The sequence below is a fragment of the Physeter macrocephalus genome, chromosome 19 (assembly GCF_002837175.3).
Source record: "Physeter macrocephalus isolate SW-GA chromosome 19, ASM283717v5, whole genome shotgun sequence".
Taxonomy (NCBI): domain Eukaryota; kingdom Metazoa; phylum Chordata; class Mammalia; order Artiodactyla; family Physeteridae; genus Physeter; species Physeter macrocephalus.
In genome coordinates, this window is record NC_041232.1 from 8,671,658 (window position 1) to 8,692,480 (window position 20,823).

General features: G+C 48.9%; 2 protein-coding genes across 2 annotated transcripts in view; one reads left to right on the plus strand and one right to left on the minus strand.

Moving 5' to 3' along the window:
• Positions 1-6,079, minus strand: part of LOC102979908 (ubiquitin-protein ligase E3B) — a 36,191-nt gene extending 30,112 nt beyond the window's left edge. The window contains exons 1-5 of the mRNA XM_028480535.2: positions 5,912-6,079; positions 3,718-3,824; positions 1,695-1,876; positions 1,414-1,534; positions 29-88 (exon numbers count right to left, since the gene is read on the minus strand). Coding sequence (XP_028336336.1) covers positions 29-88; positions 1,414-1,534; positions 1,695-1,855 — 342 coding nt within the window. The 5' untranslated portion in view covers positions 1,856-1,876; positions 3,718-3,824; positions 5,912-6,079. The remainder of the gene's footprint in view (positions 1-28; positions 89-1,413; positions 1,535-1,694; positions 1,877-3,717; positions 3,825-5,911) is intronic.
• Positions 6,080-8,008: 1,929 nt separating this feature from the next.
• The window catches only part of KCTD10 (potassium channel tetramerization domain containing 10), a 35,170-nt gene continuing 22,355 nt past the window's right edge, over positions 8,009-20,823 (plus strand). The window contains exons 1-2 of the mRNA XM_007129500.4: positions 8,009-8,112; positions 15,394-15,607. Of these exons, the coding sequence (XP_007129562.1) occupies positions 8,110-8,112; positions 15,394-15,607 (217 nt within the window). The 5' untranslated portion in view covers positions 8,009-8,109. The remainder of the gene's footprint in view (positions 8,113-15,393; positions 15,608-20,823) is intronic.

Here is a 20,823-nt window from a genome sequence, read left to right on the forward strand (position 1 = left end):
AAGACTTTCTGGCTTCCGCCCCACTTACCTTCGGTTCATTCTCAACATCCATGCTGCTCAGGATGCAGCGACACAACTTCTCAAATCTCTGCAGAGAGGCAGGATGGGGGTTATAAATTCTCACAATGAATGGAGAAATCAGAAAGCAGCAAATGTTCCGTGGACCCCTGGCATGGATGTGCCGGCCTGACGCCAGATGACTCACATCGGGATCCTATTTAATTCCGACTTGTAGATGTGGAGACCGAGGATCAGAAAGCCTAAGGAAAGGCTCTCAAACTGGTGACCCGCAGGCAGGATGAGCTCTACATGTGTTTTAGACTGGGGCTCCTTTTGAAAAACAAGATCAACCTGGCAAATTGGGCCTGGATTCCTGCAGACTAGCAGCTGTCTCCTAAATTGTGCTCAGCCATTTGCCATTTTGTAAGCACCACGGATACTGACTTTTGCCTCACAAACTGTCATATCATCACTTTCATCTTGAAATGCAAAAGCAAGAAAAGTGGTATACCCTGGCTGTACCAACCCTGGATGCACCCTTAAAAGAGGTGTGGCCCTGGCTGCTGCCCTACCAGACTGAGCTGCGGTTTCCTCCTGTGTAAACAGGCGTCACCTCCCTGCGCCTGCCTGTCCTCATCTGCGTGACTGTGTTTACTGCCAGAGTCCTCCTCTCTCTCCTGCTGGGCTACAGGCTCCTCGAGGGTAGAGACCTTGCCCACTTTGTTTCCTTCTGGGGCCCCGTACCCAGAAGAGGGTCTGGCACAATGTGAAGCTTAGCAGTAATGGATGCCTAACCCCCAGGAACACAGACGCCCTCCTCAAGGGTCTCCGTTAGTACTGTTACAGATGACTAGCTGCTCCCCTGGAATTTTACTTTCTAGGCTGATTTTTCTATCTCCAAAGGTACAACTAGCCTGTTTTGTTTGGTTTGCAGGATTTTAAGAGAAATTTCAAATTAGCGGCCATTTTTTACAAATTAGAAAACTGAGTGTCAAAGAGCTCTGGAGTGTCTTTAAAAAAAATCAGAGTATCACTCCCCCAGTGGCTGGAGCAGAGGAGCGGCCACCCGTTTGATGGCACACCACAGCCCACCTCTTCCTCCGATGGCCTCACCACCGCCTGTCAGTTACCGTTTATTATGACTTGTACCATTTTGTGTCTCATAACTCTGCTGACCTATGCATCTGAGGACAAGTGCCTGTAAGAGTCAATGTGAAAACAATCGTGATGATTCCCAGCACTGGGCATAATCCCTACGAAACAGGTTCCAAGAAAACAAAAGGGGCAGGATGTGGGGGTAACAGAACCTGTCTCATAGAGTTGCTGTCAGGACTAAATGAGTTAATATCTATCAAATACTTACAAAAAGATCTGACACATAAGCACGATGTGGGTTTGCTATTATTATTTTACCTCATCATCCTCTTTAATTCTGAACAAGAACAGCAGTTTCCTGGCAGTCTTAAAAATACAAAGTGCACTTCTTTTACTGGACCCAGAGTCATCTGCTTTAAAAAACTCATCAATCTCTCTCCTAGGGAGGGAAGGGTAAAAAAAGACGTTTTAAATTAGGAGCTCATAGCAGCTGGAAGGTTGTTCAAGAACTGTTAAGAGAAGAGCAATCGGTTTGTTTTTTTTTTTTTGCTATGAATTGGAAACAAAAGAAAACGTGCTGAGGAGCTCCTGACACCCACCTGATTTCTCTTTGCAGTCGACGCCGACAGAGAAAACTCCGTACGTGGGCCTGAATCTCCACAGCTGCCCTCTCCCGCTCCTTCTGCACCAGCCTTTCCTCTCGAGCCTGACGAGCTCTATCAATGAACCAAGCTCTCGAGGTCTGAGAAACAGTGAACATGTTTGCAAACTTGCACAAACCCTGCAAAGAAAATGGCAAGTGGCTGATGTAGGTCATTATACGAAAAACATTCACGGAAAGGGGCTCAGGAGCAAAGGGCAGGAAGGGACTTGGGCAGCAGCAGAAAGCTACTCGGGACCCCCCAGCTCCCTCCCAAAGGGCTGATAGCTGTCCCCGCACAAGTCCCAACTTCCTGTCGGCTCCTTTCATGCAACTCCCCAGACCAGTGATGCTTTTTCCTGTATTGAGTAATCACATTTTTTTTTTTTTTTAGTGGTATGCGGGCCTCCCTCTGTTGTGGCCTCTCCCGTTGCGGAGCACAGGCTCCGGACGCGCAGGCTCATTGGCCATGTCTCACGGGCCCAGCCGCTCCGCGGCATGTGGGGTCCTCCCAGGCTCATTGGCCATGCCTCACGGGCCCAGCCGCTCCGCGGCATGTGGGATCCTCCCAGACCGGGGCGCGAACCCGGTTCCCCTGCATCGGCAGGCGGACGCGCAACCACTGCGCCACCAGGGAAGCCCCCACATTTTTTTAAGAGAAAGAACAGAGTGCCTGGCATAGGGTCCGGGCTCTGCAATGGTTTAATGAATAAATAAAGCATGAATCAATTCCATCCACAAAGCTCTAACTCAAACCAGGCATCCTCTAAGTCAAAGGTCCCTGGATATTTCACTGAGCAGTCAACTTTTATTTTGCCAAGTAAAGACTTGAGGGAAAAACATTAAACATAATTGTTTACTGTCACCATTATTTTATTCATCCATTCACTCAACAAATATTTACTGATACCTACTTTGTGCCCAGCACAAAAGAAGCCTTTCATTTTTTTTTTTAAAGGGCCATTTAAACACTGAAAAATCCAAAGGTACATGATTCCAGAATGCCAGACAATCCATTAAATCGAACATGTTTGGTTTTAAGCATAACTTTTTCTGTTGGGCACGAACCCGTGTCCCCTGCATCGGCAGGCAGACTCCCAACCACTGCACCACCAGGGAAGCCCTCATTTTTTTTTTAAAGGGCCATTTAAACACTAAAAAAGCCAAAGGTACATGATTCCAGAATGCCAGACAATCCATTAAATCGAACATGTTTGGCTTTAAGCATAACTTATTCTGTTGTCCTCACCGTTCCCATCCTGCCAAGGGCTGAGGAAGACGTTACAGTAGAAAGGCCCCCATCCACAGACTGGTATTTTTGGAGAGAGGCTCTAAATTAGCCATTACATTTTAATCTAAATCATCAGTAACTGTCTTTTCCCAAAGGGATGGCTTTGGCTATCAGCCTAGAGCACACAGCACTGGTCCACGGAGCCTCCCACACTGAGATGATGTCTTTAGATGCTTGAAAACTTTGTCATTTTATCCAAAATATATAATCAGACCAGCTGACACGGGCACTGAAATGAATTACTCAGAAATCTAGACTTCTTGTAAACCATCTCTTTACCAGGTTACCTCACTCAAAGCAGTGTCCAAGTGAAAACATCAAGGATAAGGTCACGAGAGGCTCCTCCCATGTCTACACATCGGGGGACCTCTGTGGCCCCTGTTCGACACTGATTCACATCTGTTAAACAGTAAGGCTTTTCCTACATGTGGGTCTCTCATCAGTAATTCTCAAGACAAACGAACATGGAACAGTCCCTCATGGGGTGTCGGGGTGGGGAGGAAGCAGAAAAGAGAGCCTCTTCCCAATAGTAAAACGGGAGGTTGCACACAAACTGTGACTAAGTACCTGTAAGACTATCTTGAAACTTTTACCTGATGACGGGAGGGAGTGTGAGAAGACATGCAACAGAAAGGTACCAGTCTTCCAAACCACTCACTCTGCCCCAGAAGTGGAAGTCTGGAGCACTCACCTGAGGACCTGCTGGTGACGCAGAAATGTCAGGTAATCAGTCATTAGTGATTTTGCACAGGGCTCACAGCTGAGGACATCTTCTCACTTCAGAGGAGCTTGTGTTTTCTAGCAGAAGCAGAAGAAAAAAAATCCAGATTTAGGATTAGTTTTATAAGTAGGCATCATATATCTTCCTCACTGAGAAAAAGTAATAAAAACAGTGCCTCTGGTTTAAAAAAAAACATCTGTATCCTCTTTAGCTAATGTTGGATCTAAATGGTAGACGTATCTCCCCAGTCCTCACAGTTTAAAGGAAATAGGTTGAGAATAAGCCCAAAGAAGTTGCCGAATTAAAGTTGTAAATGTTTTGTGATGGCAACCAAGAATAACAGAGGGGATGACATGTTTAAAAGCCGTTGCAAATTATGTTTGACATTTTCAGCAAGTTGGAGAAATATTTATGCCTAAGAAATGAAAAGGAGGCTAGCTGTGAACCAACACTGTTACAGAGTCCAAGGTCATACCGCTTGCCACACAACAGGCCAATAAATTAAGAGACGAGTTGATGGGGCAAGAAAAGTGATTTTATTTGGAAAGCCAGCAAACCGAGAAGATGGTGGACTCATGCCCCAAAGAACCATCTTGCCTGAGTTAGAATTCAGGCTTTGTTTATACTAAAAGGGGAGGGAGTAAAGTCAAACATTTCCTGGTTCTGGTCAGCCTCCAGAGGAGATGTGTTAATTTCTTCCTCCCTGCAGTCATTCACAGGTGGGCCTGCTCAGGATGTTTCCTGTGAGCTAAACAAAGGTATTTTAGCTTAATGCTCACTACCTGGGAGGCAGGGTTCCCAGAGGTGGGCCATTATGTATAATTTAAGCTTACAAGCAACATCCCTTTAGTGATTAACTTGTAATAGAATACAAAGGGTTCTTCCCTATTACAACATGATCCCAATTACATAAGAAAGAGAAAAAATCACTGCAGTGCACAGGTAGATACAAAACTGGGGGGAAAAGCACTTTAGGAATGGTTGTTTTAACTAGTGAATATAACAAAAGAGAAGCAGACTCACAGATATAGAGAACTGGTTACCAGCAGGGCAAAGGAAGGAGGAAGGGGCAGTATAGGGGTAAGGGATTAAGAGGTACAAACTGTAAGGTATAAAATAAGGTACAAGGATCTTTTGTACAACATGGGGAATATAGCCAGTATTTTATAACTACAAATGGAGCAAAACCTTTAAAAATTGTGAATCAGCATATTACACACCTGTAACTTATATATAATATTGTACATCAACTATACTTCAATATTAAAAAAAAAATGGTTGTTTTGAGGTAGGGGAACTGTGGGAAATTTTGCTTCCCTAACTAGTCTGTTTTCCGAATTCTCCATAGAAGGCATGTGGTAGCATGACATGGCACCCTGAGTCACACAGAGCTGGAGGCAGCCCCTAGCTCTGCCACCGCGGGAGGAGATATCTCGGAGTCGTTCTGTCTTGTCTCTTAATCAGCTTAGAGGCCGGTCATGAGCACTGAATGAGATGATGACATCAAGCACCTATAGAGGTGGCTGACGGGGCACACAGTACGTCTAATTGACGTATTATTTTTATAGACACAAAGATTTTTTAAAAAACTCTTCAGCAGAGGCCCTCATCTGTACAGGCACTATGGTTCTCTGGGTAGGGAATAACAGCCACCCGTTAAAAGAGTTTTTTCTATCCCTGGGTGCACTAAGACTCACCAGTCCTGTCACTTGGGCTATGAACCCTGGGCCCTGTTTATATTGGGTAACAGCTTCAAGGTCCTGAGAGCTATAAACAAGCCGGCCCAAGCCATGAGCACAATGGTATACTCTTTCCTTAACGTGGAGACAGTCCCTCTTGGGGGGCAGGGGTAGGAAGGGGAGGGAGAAGGAGAAGAGAGCACTTTTTCCCGATAGAAAAACAGGAGGTTGCATGCCAACTGTGACTAAGTACCTCTAAGACTATGTCAAAACTTCACTTCTCCCAGGGGGCCCTGCAGGATAAGATCCCTTCCTTGAGATCATCATCCCCTCGGCAACGCTATATGTTGGTTTCTGTTTACACCACATAATGGTTTATACTTTGCAGTTCTTCAAATTCTTTTTCACCTCCTCTACCTGCATAACATCTATTACAGTTCATCAATCAAATAAAAACACATCAGAAGTATTTATTAAGTACTTACTCTGCTAAATGCCCCGGAGAATCAAAGAAAAGGCTATGTAGAAAAGGCTGTGTGTAGCAGAGAAAGCCTTGGATCAAAGTAGCCCTTGGTTCTCTCTAGTTGTGGTTCTACCTTATTTGGCCAAGTTACTTATCCACTCTAGGCCTCAGTTTCCTTATCTGTAAATTGAGGATAATAATAGTACGTGCCTCCTAGAGTTGCTAAAAGGATTAAATGAAAATTTACCCTTCTTGTATCTCGATTTAGTCATCAGGATACCGTGATTAGATTAAATGGGAAAATGTTAATAAGGAGTATCTGAAAGCAGATAGCAGGTAAGTGACCTTTACCGTTCTGTCCCTAAGAAGTTTACAATCCAGTTAGGGAAACAAAAATGTTATAGGTGGAAAGATTAGGAGACAAGATTGGTGATAGCCAGGATGGTCTGAAAAGCAAAAGGAAACATGTTGATTTGAGTACCCACTGCCTGTCAAGTCCTTTCTATGTGATCTCATCTAACAAGAAGAGCAACGCTATAAGATCATTTAATATCTCCCATAATCCCATTTAATATCTCCCATAATCCCAAAAGGGGCAGAGTCAAGATTTTAGTACTGAGTCAGGACTCTTCTCTACTTCTATAGTTCCATGAGACTGTTCAAAATCAATCTTCTCTGGATCAGGCCAACTTCATGGAGCACTATGAAAGAGCCTGACAGTCTAGAGAGTGTGGCCCAAAGGTGAAGCACCATAAATAACTGCTGTCTGAGCCCAAGACAACTTTCCGCTTATGGTGGGAATAGCTGGGCAGCCAGGTTGAATGACCTGGTTGAATGACCATTTGTTAAGGGTGGACCATGGATCAGACACTGTACAGATATTTAACCACCTCTGTCTTTTCAGCTCTATCAGGTCTCAACAGTCTAACTTTCTTAAGAATAAGCAACAAGTTTTGAAGGCTACAGCCTATGTAGGTGCATGCTATCAAATCCCACCTTCACACAGAGAAAATGAAATGTAGAGATGGATATGACTTGCCAGAGGTCACTAGGCTCCTGAATTTGAACCCACTTCTAACCCCAAAGCAATTATTTAAGTGAAACAGAGAAGACCCAGGGACACCACTATTCAAGGAAGGCAAAGAAAAATCGAGAATGCAAGGCTGCCCATGGGGCTAAAAGTCAGATTACTACCAAGCTTTTCTTTATTGGTATCATTAACAGCAGCTGCTTCCATTGAGAGCTGTCAGACATGGTTCTAAAACTTGAATTACACAACACCCTTTGTGACACGAGCTAATTACTCCATTTTACAGAGTTGGAAACTGAGACTCAGAGAGGAAAGGGAATTCACCCAAGGTTACAGTGAGTAGGGTTCGAACTCCGGCTTGGGTGACTCCTGAAGCCCGGCGTCTTTTCTCGGCATCAACAACCACAATCACAAATCTTTTTCGTCCAGCGCTAGTCCGCTTATAAAAGCCTATTACCCCTTTTTATCTCATTGGCCCCAGAGATTAAAAGGTCACGAAGAACCCCTCCCCCTCCCCACCCCCGCACCGGAACCCGAAAGCCAGCCCCCAGCACCTGCCCCTCCGACCAGGCGAAGCAGGGACCCAGCCCCAGGGGCACCTCCCTCCACGTCCCCGGCCCCACTACCCAGAGAACCCACAACCCTGTTGCCACTCGCTACCCGCAGGCCGTAGACCTTTATCCGCTCGAGGCCCCCACGCTCGGGGTCGGGGCCGCAGGTTACCACCGCCTCAGCCCAAGAACCCCAAGCTCTGCCTGACCCGGGGCAGCAGCCGAGGCCCGACCGCCATCTTGCCCCGGGGTGTTCACTCTGAGAGCTCCGTCGGGAAACAACTATCCAGTCCCGGAAACGACAGTTCCGAAGAGCTTCCTCGTCCGGAAAGGAAAACCTCCCTGCACCTTGTCCTCCTCTATGGAAGCCGAAAAAGCGGAGCATTAGGAGCGGGATAAATGCCTGACCCAGCCGAAAAGAGATGCAAGCCATTCCAGCCAGGAAACTTGGAAGGAAAGCGGCCGATATCTAGGCGTACAACGGACCCTTTAAGAAGGTGTCCTCTGCGGGGCGGAAGTGGCGTAGCCGAGTGCGGAAGTTCCCGCCCCGGCCCCGCCTCCGCCCTAGGCTCACGCGAGCTGGGTGTTTCCTGTCTTTCTTAGTCCGGGTTTGGAGACTCCGGCGTCCTCCGGCTTTTCATGGTAAGGAGGGCGTTGCCCGCGGACTGGGGGCTCTGGGCGGGCGGGAGAGCGGGACAGAGGTAGAATAAAGGGGGCAGGGACCGAAAGGAGGGGGTCTGATGAGGGGCTGTCGCGATAGGAGAGAGGCGGTTGGGGGAATGGATGGGGGGCGAGGCCGGGGGAGGGGGGAAGGGCTCTGGACGGAGGAGTGTGTGTGTGCGCGTGTGTGCGTTTGTAGGGGAGTGCTGTCCCTGGCTGTTGGGGGATCGGGAAAGGGCGTTTGGGCTTGGGGAGTAGATATGTGCATGGATGAGTAGGGGGGGCAGTCTCTGAGACTTGAGCGCTGGTCGGAAATGAGAATTGGTGATTGTAAAGAGAACAAAGAGATGTCACTGAAGATGGACATTTGGAGTGGAAAATGAGGATTTGGGCAGGGTTGTGAAGGAGAATGGGTTTATGAGAGGACGAAGTGGGATTCCTTGGAGCGGAGTGTTCGGGGTTTTTGGAAATTGTGCTAAAGTCGCTGGGTTTCGGTGAAGTGGGGACGAGGCTTCCAAGTGCGTCTTGAACACACGGGCCAGTGGAGCGGAGGAAAGAAACCGAGGGAGCCCGCCGGCGGGCGTGCCCTCGGTGCTGGGAACTCCGCGGAGGTGTGATGCCGGGGTCCTGAGGTCAGGGTACCTTCGCCACTGAATCCAGCGCCTTAATTGGCGCCTGGGTACCTATCTAGTCACTTGCGTCGAGACCCGGGGTGGCCACACCTAAGGAGCTGGGGACGTCTCACACTCTTATCTTCTAGCTGTGGGAAGTTTCTCTGTGCTTGGAATCCTTCAAGGGTCTGTTCTTGAATAGCCCTTTTTCCCTGGGTGGGAATGACCAAAGTTCAGCCCAGACCCTCTTTTTACTTGTTTGCCCCAAGTCTTTAACCTGGCAAGTGCAGTCTTTAGGGAACACCGGTCCCAAGGCCAAGGTTGAAGAAAGAAATGATTCAACCTGTATCTGACTTTGAACAGCTCCATTTTGTGCAAAGTAAGTTCCACTTGAGGGAGAGAAGTCATTAAAGCAGTGATTCTCAGACTGCGGTCCCCAGACCAGCAGCATCACCTGGGCACTTGTTAGAAATGGCCAAGTTTTCTAGACCTACCAGACTACTGAGTCAGTCTAGGGGTGGGGACCAGCAATCTGTTTTAGCAAGCCCTGCAGGGGATGAGAGTGATGATTTCTTGATTTGGGCTCTGTAATGAGAGGTGCATGAGAGTGGGAGTCAGAGGATCCTTCTAGTTCTGGTACTTGCTTTTCTCCCCTTAAAAATGGGAGTGATGATCACGTTTTCCTCACTAGCCTGCTGAAAGAAATAGGCCAGTGGTTTGTGTGCTCAACACAGGAAGAGAAAGTAATTCGACAAAACTCTTGGAAATATCAGTGCCTGTCCTGTAAGTTTTGGATGCAATTAATGCTACAGTTATGTGGTTGGTTGAATTTATTTTTATTTTTTATTTTTTTCATAAATTTATTATTTATTTTTGGCTGCACTGGGTCTTCATTGCTGCACGCGTGCTTTGTCTAGTTGCGGCGAGCAGGGGCTACTCTTCGTTGTGGTGCGTGGTCTCTAGGTGCTCGAGCTTCAGTAGTTGTGGCACACAGGCTCAGTAGTTGTGGTGCACGGGCTTAGTTGCTCCGCGGCATGTGGGATCTTCTCGGACCAGGGCTCAAACCCGTTTCCCCTGCATTGGCAGGCGGATTCTTAACCACGGCGCCACCAGGGAAGTCCGCTGGTTGAATTTAGTTTTGTTGAAATGGAACAGCAGACCTCTGAGTTGTAGAAGTGCCCTGATTTGGGGGGTAGGGGGAGTTTTATAAGTAGCCTCAAGACAGTGACTCTTAGCTAGTTAAAGAAACACCTGAGCTTTGTGGCTGCACATTAAAATCACCTGAAGAGCTTTTTAAACACTAGTTTCTGAGTTGCCACGCCCTTCCCCAATTTGATTAATTGTTCTGGGTGAAGCCAAAGCATCGCCACTTTTTAAGTGCACCCAGGTGATTCCAGTACAGCCAAGGCTGGGAAGCTCTGGCCTCAAGGACAACTTGAGCAAAAGGGAAACTACACTAAATACTTAAACATTTATTCCTTGAGGGTTATTCTGAAGATTATGGCTTTAACTTCATTTTACAAGTTAGGAAGCTGAGACTCGGTGAAACCATTTGTCTGAACGTCACACAGAACTGCAGGTTTAGGTTTGCTGAACTCTTATTCATACCTTCCACACACATCTCCAACACACACACACACACACACACACACACACACACACACACACACACACACACACACACACGAGACAGTTCTACAGAGAGAGGTAGAGGAAACTTTGAAGGGTGAGGGATTTGGTGCCTTTTTTCCTGTTGTACTTGCCTGGGTCTCCTTTCGAGTCAGAGGTTTTACCCCTTAGGCTGATTTTTATTTTTATTTTTTATTTTTATTTTTTGCTGTATGCGGGCCTCTCACTGCTGTGGCCTCTCCCGTTGCGGAGCGCAGGCTCCGGACGCGCAGGCTCAGCGGCCATGGCTCACGGGCCCAGCCGCTCCGCGGCACGTGGGATCTTCCCGGACCGGGGCACGAACCCGTGTCCCCTGCATCGGCAGGCAGACTCTCAACCACTGCGCCACCAAGGAAGCCCTGATTTTTATTTTTTAAGTATGCGTACAGTTGGTTAGTGTGGCCTGAAGCCGTGAAGCAGGGGCCTGCTTTTGTTTCCGATTTGGTTTGTTTTTCTCTGTGGTCAGAAATTCATAGGGCTCATAGAGCCAGAGGTTGGGGAGCTTCTCCAAGACCAGGAAGTTAAATGTAGGCTGATTGGAGTGGGGCGACACAGAACTTTTAGAACAGCGGGTTGAAATCTTGGCTGCACATTGCCATCACCTAGGGAGTTGGAATTCTAAAGTGCCATTGCCTAGCCACACCCCCAGACCAATTGCATCAGAATTTCCCTGAGTAGGGCCCAGGCATCGGGATTGTTTTTAAGTGGAGAGCCTCTGTTTAGAATCAGCAACTGTATGCTCAGGGGAGGTGGGAAAGAGAAGCCTGGACTTACTGATCTAACTGGAATAAACTTCTGATTGAGTAGAATCAGTAACCAATGCTGCAAGTGTTAATTACCTCTGTTTCTTGTAACCAGTTGTGCTCTCTCCTGCCTCACCTCCCCAACCTCATTAACAATGAAACAAAGGCAGGATCCCAGCAGGGATGGCTGGGGAGGCCTCCGAAGTGAGGTTTGCGGTGAGAGGCTCATTGTCTACTGCTTTGTGTCCTCTGCTCCTTGTGACTCAGGCTTAGGGATGAACACAGCCAGAATCCTTTTTCCAAGGGCCTCTCCTAGTATTGAAGTGACTGACCTTTGGAAGGGTGGGCTCTGGAAAGGTTCAGGGCTTTCTCTGTCTACTTGGAAGTCTCAAGCTAGATCAGGATGGTTTCTGCCTTTCTCTCAGTGATTCGGTCGAATGTCAGTAGACCTGGAAATGGACTTCAAAGAGAAGATAATTTGAGACTTGGAGCGCATTCCCAGATCATCGTAGTTTGAGTGCTTTGTGTTGCTCTGAGGCAGGGGATGGGCTGAGTGCTCTCTGGGGCATTGCAGCCCTGGGAGGTGTGGCCGCTGTCCCCACCCGCTAGCCGGGACTAGACTCAGACAGCTGGTAAGTGGCAGGGCTTGGGGCCCAAACTCAGGTCTGACTTCCAAACCCAAACCCTCAGCCACACATGACCTTCTGTCTTTCTTTCAGAGCTTTTTTGTACTTTCTGAAGAATGGGGGGTGGGGCCCCCTTTCTCAATTTCTGTGTCATAGCTCTGTATATACCAAGCATGACCATTGATAAAACCATGGGCTTGGGGCCAGGCAGGACTTGCCCACATCCTTCACTCGCTTCCTCAAGACACCTCCATCACCAGTGCACTTGGGGAAGTGACTGATTGTGGGCTGAGGTATCCAAATTCACAAAATGGAAATAATGATAACTGTCTTCCAGTATTGTTTGGATTTAAATGGTAGTATGTGGTGATAGAAATTTAAAAAATGGTGTCTCCTGGAAGGGAGGAGTGGGAAAGGGTCAGGGAGGGGCTTTCTGGAGTGATGGAAATGTTCTCTATCTTGATTTGAGTACGGGCTACATAGATGCTTAAGTTGACCCAAACTCATCAAACTACACTTAAAATACTCTTTAGTGTATGCAAATTATCTTTTAAAAGGTATTGGAAAGCAAAAAAAGTACAGCGCATAAAATTATTATAAAGAATAATATAATAAAAAAATGATTTTTTTTGTCTGTTTCACAGTAAGTGCCTTACAAAATGCCATACCATTTCCCAAAAACATATTTATTTTTGTATAAATTTAGATCTGAAATGGGTGCTTAAAAAAGTATTTCCGTTTGGGGGCAAATTTCCTTAAATAACCCCCCCCCCAAAAAAACCCTCCCAATCCATAATTATAAGCTTTTCTTTCCCCCCCTGCTCCAGGTCTTCAGAGTTCTCTGAAACTCTTTACTCCCGTAAGCCATTTCTGTCATCAAATGGACAACGTGTCTTTCTGGGGGAAATGGTTGGTCATAACTGTTAGTGGCAGGTCTCTGAGGACTGATTTCACAGGAAAGCTAGGAGGGAGGCATCACTGCTTCCTCTTGGCCTCTGTCTTTTGTGTTTGGCATCAGGCCACGGAGACCCCAGGTGAGCTAAGCCTGAGCTTTTGAAAACTTAACCTTCTTGTGATGTTTTCACTTGATGAACGAAGCAGGAACAGTTTCTTGAGAAAACACCTTTCTCTCCAGGGGGCCATTCTTTGTCCGTGTCATTCTGCAGTGCCCTGACAACAGTGGGTTCCCCAGTGGGTGATTTCCAGGCCACTCTTTTGAGGGGATGGAGGTCAAGCAAGTTGGCCATTACCTCTACTATCACTGGTGGATGGCAGGTTGCCACCCGTTAGTCCCTTAGCCCATTTAAAAAATAACACTTGTGGGGACTTTCCTGTTGGCGCAGTGGTTAAGAATCCGCCTGCCAATGCAGGGGACTTGGGTTCAAGCCCTGGTTCGGGAAGATCTCACATGCCACGGAGCAACTAAGCCCGTGTGCCACAACTACTGAGCCTGCGCTCTAGAGCCCACGAGCCACAACTGCCTAGAGCCTGTGTTCTCAACAAGAGAAGCCACCGCAATGAGAAGCCTGCGCACCGCAAGGAAGAGTAGCCCCCGCTCGCCGCAACTGGGGAAAGCCCACGTGCAGCAACGAAGACCCAACGCAGCCAAAAAATAAATAAATGAATAAATTAAAAATAAATAATTTGTGTTTTACCAGCTATAAATGTAATATGTGTTTGTGGGAGGTCTGAAAAAGAAAAGCATAAAGAATAAAAAAAAACAACAACAGTCCTTTTTCAGTCCAGGGTATAGGTTTTTTTGTTGTTGTTGTTGTTTTTTGCGGTACACGGGCCTCTTACTGTTGTGGCCTCTCCCGTTGCGGAGCACAGGCTCCGGACGTGCAGCCTCAGTGGCCCAGCGGCCATGGGTCACGGGCCCAGCCGCTCCGTGGCATGTGGGATCTTCCTGGACCGGGGCACAAACCCGCGTCCCCTGCATCAGCAGGTGGACTCTCAACCACTGCGCCACCAGGGAAGCCCCCAGGGTATAGTTTTAAAGGTTTTGTGTTGTCAGTGCCCTCCAGCTGAAACCACCAAGAGTATGTCTGTAGTCATAGTTGGGTTTGTTTCCTTGGTGCATTGAGGGAGAACTGTGGAGAGTCTCAGAAAGAGGACTCGGGCTTCTGGTGGTGATTGTGGGAAGGACTCAGGGAAGTGGGGCTTTGCTCTGTGTTGAATGCTGCCGGGAAACAGGGCTAATTCTGGGATTGGGTTTTAGTAATTCCTCACTTGAAGGCGGGAAGGATGGAATGGGGCTCTAATTGGTAAAGAAGCAGCCATGACTCTTATTGGTCATTTTTGGGGGGACAATGTCCTTGTTTTTGTCTGTGTTCAGACATAATTACGGAGTGGCCTCGCTTGTGTCTTGATGCATCAGCCGCCGAGTTGCCTTGTCTGCTGGTGATGTGCTGTGAAGTCATTCACGTTCTGTGGGAACCCCGAGGCCTCGGCATGAGTGCTGGGCCAGCTCCTGGCCAGCAGGGGCTACCTTCTCAGTGCTGTGCTCCAGACCCAGGAAAGACTCAGCCACTCTTGGAATCTCCAGCTATAGAATGTTCCCTATTCAAGAAAAGTTTTCTTCTGGGAATTTGGGATTAGCAGATGTAAACTATTATATATAGGATAGGATGGATAAACAAGGTCCTACTGTATAGCACGGGCAGCTATATTCAGTATCCTATGATAAACCATAATGGAAAAGAATATTTAAAAAAATGTGTGTATAGCTGAGCCACTTTGCTGTACAGCAGAGATGGGCACAACATTGTAAATCAGCTAGACTTCAATTGAAAAAAATAAAATTTGGGAAAAAAAGTTTTCTTTGAATACACACATGCCAGGTACCAGTCTCCTTTCCTACGTCTGCTTAGATCAGACACTGCATCCATTTCTCTTACGGGGATGTACATGGTCGCTGGCAGCGCTCTTTAGGGAGACTCAGCGGATCTTGCTGTTTGGGGTAGCACTAGTACAGGAAGTCTCCATTTTGCAATAACTTCCAAGAGTTTTTATGTCTTTTGTTGAGTCCTTAGAAACACTTCTTCCCTGTAAGGGAATGGTAGTTGAGACCCCACTCAATTTCCTGAAAGCTTGTTTCATGGGTAATTCAACTGAAAAGTGGCCCTTTTAGCTGTTCCGCGGTGCGTAGCGGTAAGGAAACGAGACCTTGGCAGTGCTTTCGGCCGCTTTAGGATACAGCCAGGGTGTTCATTTATACGGGTAGTGGGCACAACAGAAGTCCTTGTAATGCAAGACTTAGTGGCAGACTGGTACTTGCAGGGTCAGCAGTGAAGCCAGTGTATGAGGTTGTCTGCTTGGAGTTTGGGGCAGCTTGGGGAGTGCATGCTCCTCCCCATGGGGCAGCCGACGCCCCAGCTCCCACCACTGGTTCCCCTGCTGGCCTATTTGGCCTCTGATTTTAAGAGAAGCCAGAAATCCAGATTTTCCTGTGAATTCTCCCGAGTTGTCAACGCTGGGAGCAAACTTTGTTTTCAATGCAGTATACACTTGGACTAAGCAGAACACATCTGGAAGCCAGCTGCAGCACACTGGCTGAAAAAAGTAAATCAGGCCTGGTGCTATGACCCTAGTGCCCCTGTGTTTGTCCCCTGGCAGGAAGAGATGTCAGGAGAAAGTGTGGTGAGCTCAGCGGTGCCAGCGGCTGCGACCCGCACCACTTCCTTCAAGGGCACGAGCCCCAGCTCCAAGTACGTGAAGCTGAACGTGGGTGGAGCCCTGTACTACACCACCATGCAGACGCTGACCAAGCAGGACACCATGCTGAAGGCCATGTTCAGCGGGCGCATGGAGGTGCTCACGGATAGTGAAGGTAAGCCCAGCCTCCGGGGCCTGGGACGTGCTTGTGGTCGAGGGCTTCCTTCTAGTTCAGAAAACCAACGTGAAACAGGCAGTGTCCACAGGCCCAGGTTTCCTGTTGTGCTCAGTGTTACTGGGCGTGCAGGGAGCCTTGAGAGTGAGTAACAGGGAGACTGGATCTAATCGGGGGGAAGGGGGAGGTGGTCAAGGAGGGCTTCCCTGAGGGACTGACACCTAAACTGAGAGCTGAAGATGAGTAGGAGTCAGCGGGATGGGGAGTCATAATCTCGACTTAGCTGTGGATTTGCAGTGTGACTTTGAGACAGTCACTTCCCCGCCCCAGGCATCAGCTCTGTACAGTGGACGCTGGACTGGATGCCCTGGTTGGCTCTCTTCCCCTTCTCTCGGTCATGATTCTGTGATGTCAGAGTGAAACTCAAGTGTGACAGAGGTGGGAGCGTTTTCTCTGGACTGTTGTCCTCCTAGGATGGGGTCCTGATAAAAGACGGACAAACCTGGATTTTGGAGTCTCAGCTCCCCATTTTCTTGTCTGGTGACCCTAATCAAGTTGTTTAGCCTGTCGTCTCATTTCTCCGTCTGGTAAATGGGCACAATGACACCCACCTCGGGGGGGGCTGCTGGCCCATAGTAAGCATTCAATATATGTATATTCAGGGCTTCCCTGGTGGCGCAGTGGTTGAGAGTCCGCCTGCCGATGCAGGGGACACGGGTTCGTGCCCCGGTCCGGGAAGATCCCACATGCCGCGGAGCGGCTAAGCCCGTGAGCCATGGCCACTGAGCCTGCTCGTCCGGAGCCTGTGCTCCGCAATGGGAGAGGCCACAGCAGTGAGAGGCCTGCGTACCGCAAAAAAAAAAAAAAAAAACAAGAACATATATATATATATATATGTATATATATATATGTATATATATTCAACGCGTGGGTTTTTTGGTTTTTTTTGGTTTGTTTTCAGTTGTGGCATGGGAACTTAGTTGTGGCATGCGGACTTCTTAGTTGCGGCATGCGAGCTTCTTAGTTGCGGCGTGCATGTGGGATCTAGTTCCCTGACCAGGGATCGAACCCGGGCCCCCCGCATTGGGAGCATGGAGTCTTACCCACTGGACCACCAGGGAAGTCCCCAGTGTGTGGTTTTTTTTTTTTTCTTTTTGTGGAAAGTCATGTTAATGAAGGGCAAAGGATTGTTTAAAATGGTCCTACTTCCCATAACTACTTCCACTCACCTGGAACACTCAGACCCCGGCAAGAGGGAGATGCTGGGTTTATGGGGCAGGTCACTTGAGGTTTAAAGATGGCCCCATCCTTCATTCCTTGGCCTGAGCTTGCTTGAGACCAGGCCAGACCACGGCTTGGCTTGACCCAGCTTACCTGTTTCCGAGGCTGGCCTCTGTGCTGACGCCCCTGCCTTTCTCAAGATGGTAGTTCCTGGAAGAGTGTCGAGTTTTGACACGCGGGGTGGGATTGGGGGCCCTGGGCCTGGTGTGCACAGCGTGTTCTCCTATCCTAAGAGGACCACACCCTGGACTGTCTGCTAGTGGTGGCGTCTCCCTCTGTGTCCTGGAGAAGCCAGGCTGCTGTGGGACCTGCGGTCCCACTTCCCTGGGTTCCCCACAAACTCGGGTTTCTGGCCCAGCAGCAGGTGAATGAGGTCAGAGCCCCAGAGCTGCCTCCGTGCCGCACCCAGAAAACGCCAGAGTTTTTATGAGTAGGAGGATCCCCTCTGCTGGGCCGCACCCAGCACTGCCCGGGAGTATTTGTGGAAATCAAGACAATAGCACCCCAGCTGCTGAAGGAAGTGGACCTTATCTGAGACCCCAGGATTGTTGTGGCCTTTCTTCCGCCCTGCCCAGTCTCTGGCGGGGCTCAGGAAAAGCGGCTGGCTCGCTTCAAAGGCAAAGTGGAAGCCGTGTCTCCTTGAGAGCCCTCACCTTGGTGGCTTGATGCCGTGTCACAAAGGAGACAGAGTCCACAAGCTTTCCCATCCCCCAACTGGGAGATGCACGAGAGTGGAACCAGTGGGCCTGCTCAGCTTCTAAACAGCTGCCAGAGGATGTCCTTTCTCGGTGCTTCGTGGAAAACCCAGCATCTCTGGGGAAGCAGTGCTGCCTTTGACACTCCAAACCTCAGCTGTTTTCACTTCACAGAACTCCAGCCCCCTTCAAGTCGTCATGAAAAGCTCACAGTATGGCCTTTTATGGGTTTTGTTTCATTTAAGTCTCACCTTAACCCTTTAAGGGGTGGCTGCTGTTGTTACCAATTGCTAAGTGAGAAATCCACATCTCAGAGAGGTGAAATGCTTTTTCAAAAGCTACAGGGCTGGGACTTCCCTGGTGGCATAGTGGTTGAGAGTCCGCCTGCCGATGCAGGGGGACACGGGTTCGTGCCCCGGTCCAGGAAGATCCCACATGCCGCAGAGCAGCTGGGCCTGTGAGCCATGACCGCTGAGCCTGCGTGTCCGGGGCCTGCGCTCCACAACGGGAGAGGCCACAACAGAGAGAGGCCTGCGTACTGCAAAAAAAAAAAAATAGCTACAGGGCTGGAAATGGTGAAGCTACTGAACCGCCTGCGCTCCACAACGGGAGAGGCCACAACAGAGAGAGGCCTGCGTACTGCAAAAAAAAAAAAATAGCTACAGGGCTGGAAATGGTGAAGCTACTGAACCTAGGACTTGCTGGCTCTTACTGTCTGTTGTGTGTGGTTTGACCACACACACGACCAGCCCTAGGCCTGGTCGTCTGAGTGTGGCAGCCTTATGTTCCAGCCACCAGCTTAGAGATGAAGCCCTTCTGGGCCTGGGATGTCAGGCTGGGTGTCTGGTCTTCCAGCCAGCGCTGTGCTGGCAGAGCAATCCTGTGTTGGCCCCTGGGGAGTACACTGCCCAGCCTGACCCGTGGCCTAAGCACGCCCTTGGATCTACAAAATGCGGTAGACATTCTGCATCTCACAGCTTCACCCTGGCCTTCAGGCAGGAAGCCTGTCGGCAGCAGTGAAGTTTGCCACAAACAGGCCCAAATGCCAAGCGCAGCTCACCTAGGCGAGTGAAGCCAGCAGGACGGCATGCTGGTTGAAGGACAAGGGCTCTGAAGATACCGAACAGTATATGCATTGTGTTGCTAGAAATCTGTACAGGATACCTGAGAAGCTGGTTGCTTCTGGGGAGGGGTCCTGGGTGGGTGGCAGACTCTCTTGCACTCCACGCCCTTCTGCCTGCCTGAGTTGTATACCATGTGCACGTCATTCCTCAGCAGAGAGGAGCGTGGGTGTTGGAGGTGGACCTGGATTTGAGTCCTGCTCTGTCACATGGTAGCTGTCCCAGCTCACCTCGGTGGAGCACTTTCCACGAGTTGGGCATTGTGCTCGTACAGGCTCATTTGCTGTTCACTGGTGATGTGACACTGGACGAGTGACTTTTTCTCTGACCCTCTTTCCTCATTTCAAAGTTGCAAATGGTAATGCTTTTCGGGGTTGTCGTGGGGATTACACGAGGACGTTAGAAAGCCCTTGACAGAATGCCCGGCACTTTGGGAGACTCAGTAAATGAGCGCTGTCTGTTATTGCTTTAGTCCTGCCTGGGCTGGGGTGTAGAGGGGGTGGGGCTGTGGGGAAGCGGTCTTAGCACGCCTTGGAGGAGTGGCCTGCCTTGGCCTTGCGGGATGAGGGCGTTGCGGTCTCACGTTCCCCCTACAGGGGTCGCTCTTCTGAGACGACACGGTGGCAGTGATCAGGCCTTTCCCAGACTCCTCCCCAGAAAGGTTCAGTTCCTGCAGTGCTAGAATTTCTCCCGGAGCCCTTGTCATTGTCGTCATTGGCGGGTGGATTTATGTGGCACCTTTTGTAACACGACTTCTGTCCGGCCCTCCCCTGTGGTTGCCTGCCTCATCCCTGTTGCTTGTAGTACTTTCCCGCCTTAAATGGTGTCTGGTCTCTGGCTAACGTTTTTGGAGTGAGGAAGTCTATAAACTAGATCAGAGAAGAGAGTCATTAATCTAATTATCAGTAGGCGTTCCCTAGAAAACCAGTGGGGCAGTGTAATAAGCAGGAAAACTGCAGTACCCGTTTCCCTGAGCTCTCCAGGCCTCCTGCCTTATGCAGAATTCTGAAATATGTTGAAAGCGTTTAAACTGCATAATGTAACAGACTCCCCTGTGCCCCGACTCAGACAAGGACTAGAACATTACCTGGACCCATGGGGCTTCTCTGCCCTCTCTGCCTCTCTCCCTTCCAGCGATGACCTCCAAGTAGCTTGACTGTGGGGTCACTGGGGTGGATTTCAGTCTTTGCTGCACAGTGAGTCACCCTCAGAGCTAAACCTTGATGCGTGTCGTCCCCACCCCGCCCCCGCTCCTCAGCCAGATGTAACTGGACAGGGTGTGGTGGGCGTTAGGACTTGACGAGCTCGCCGTGGGATTCTAATGCTCGGCCAGGGCTGAGAACCCCTCGTGTGGGGCTTTGCATGGATTACCGTTACTACAACTGTTTTATGTCCGTAACCACCGTACAGTTGTTGCATTTTTAAACATCATATAAACGGTGTTATGTGTTATAGCTTCTACGTAGCCTTTTAGCTTTTGCTTTAGTGAGCATTATGCCTGTGAGTGTGATCCATGAAAAAACAGCTCTAGTTCACACATTTCCCTGAAGTAGAGTGTTCCATGCAGTTTATGCATGGATCCATGTTCTGTGATGGTTATTTAGGCCGTTTCCAGCGTTCACTGTTAGGAATATTATCATTCTCCAACACTCTCCCGGTGCGTGTGTGGGCTCTGCTTCCCAACCTTTGCCACATCATGGCACACCCAGAAGATAATATTTTCACTTGGGCGAATGAAGAAGCTCTGGAGTCCCCAGGCCCCAGCCAGCCACCCCAGGGCCCACAGCATTAAGGTCCTACCCACCATTGGGAGCTCTGTCCTGGAGTTGCTTCCCAAGAGGGGAATTGGGGATCATTTCCTCAGCTTGCTTAGGTGTTTGCGGTTGTGTCAGTTTTCCTCCCCACAGGGGTCTGAATTTTTGCCAACACTGGGCACCTGTCATTGTTTACTTACTGCCAATCTGATGGTTATGATACGGGACTTTATTGTTTTATTTAGCATTTCCTAATTTCCAGTGCATTGAGTGACTTATGTTTATTGGCCATTTGTGTTTCATCATTTAGCTGCCAGACAGTATCTTTACACATTTTCCTGTTTTCCTTTTTTTCTTTCTTTGTA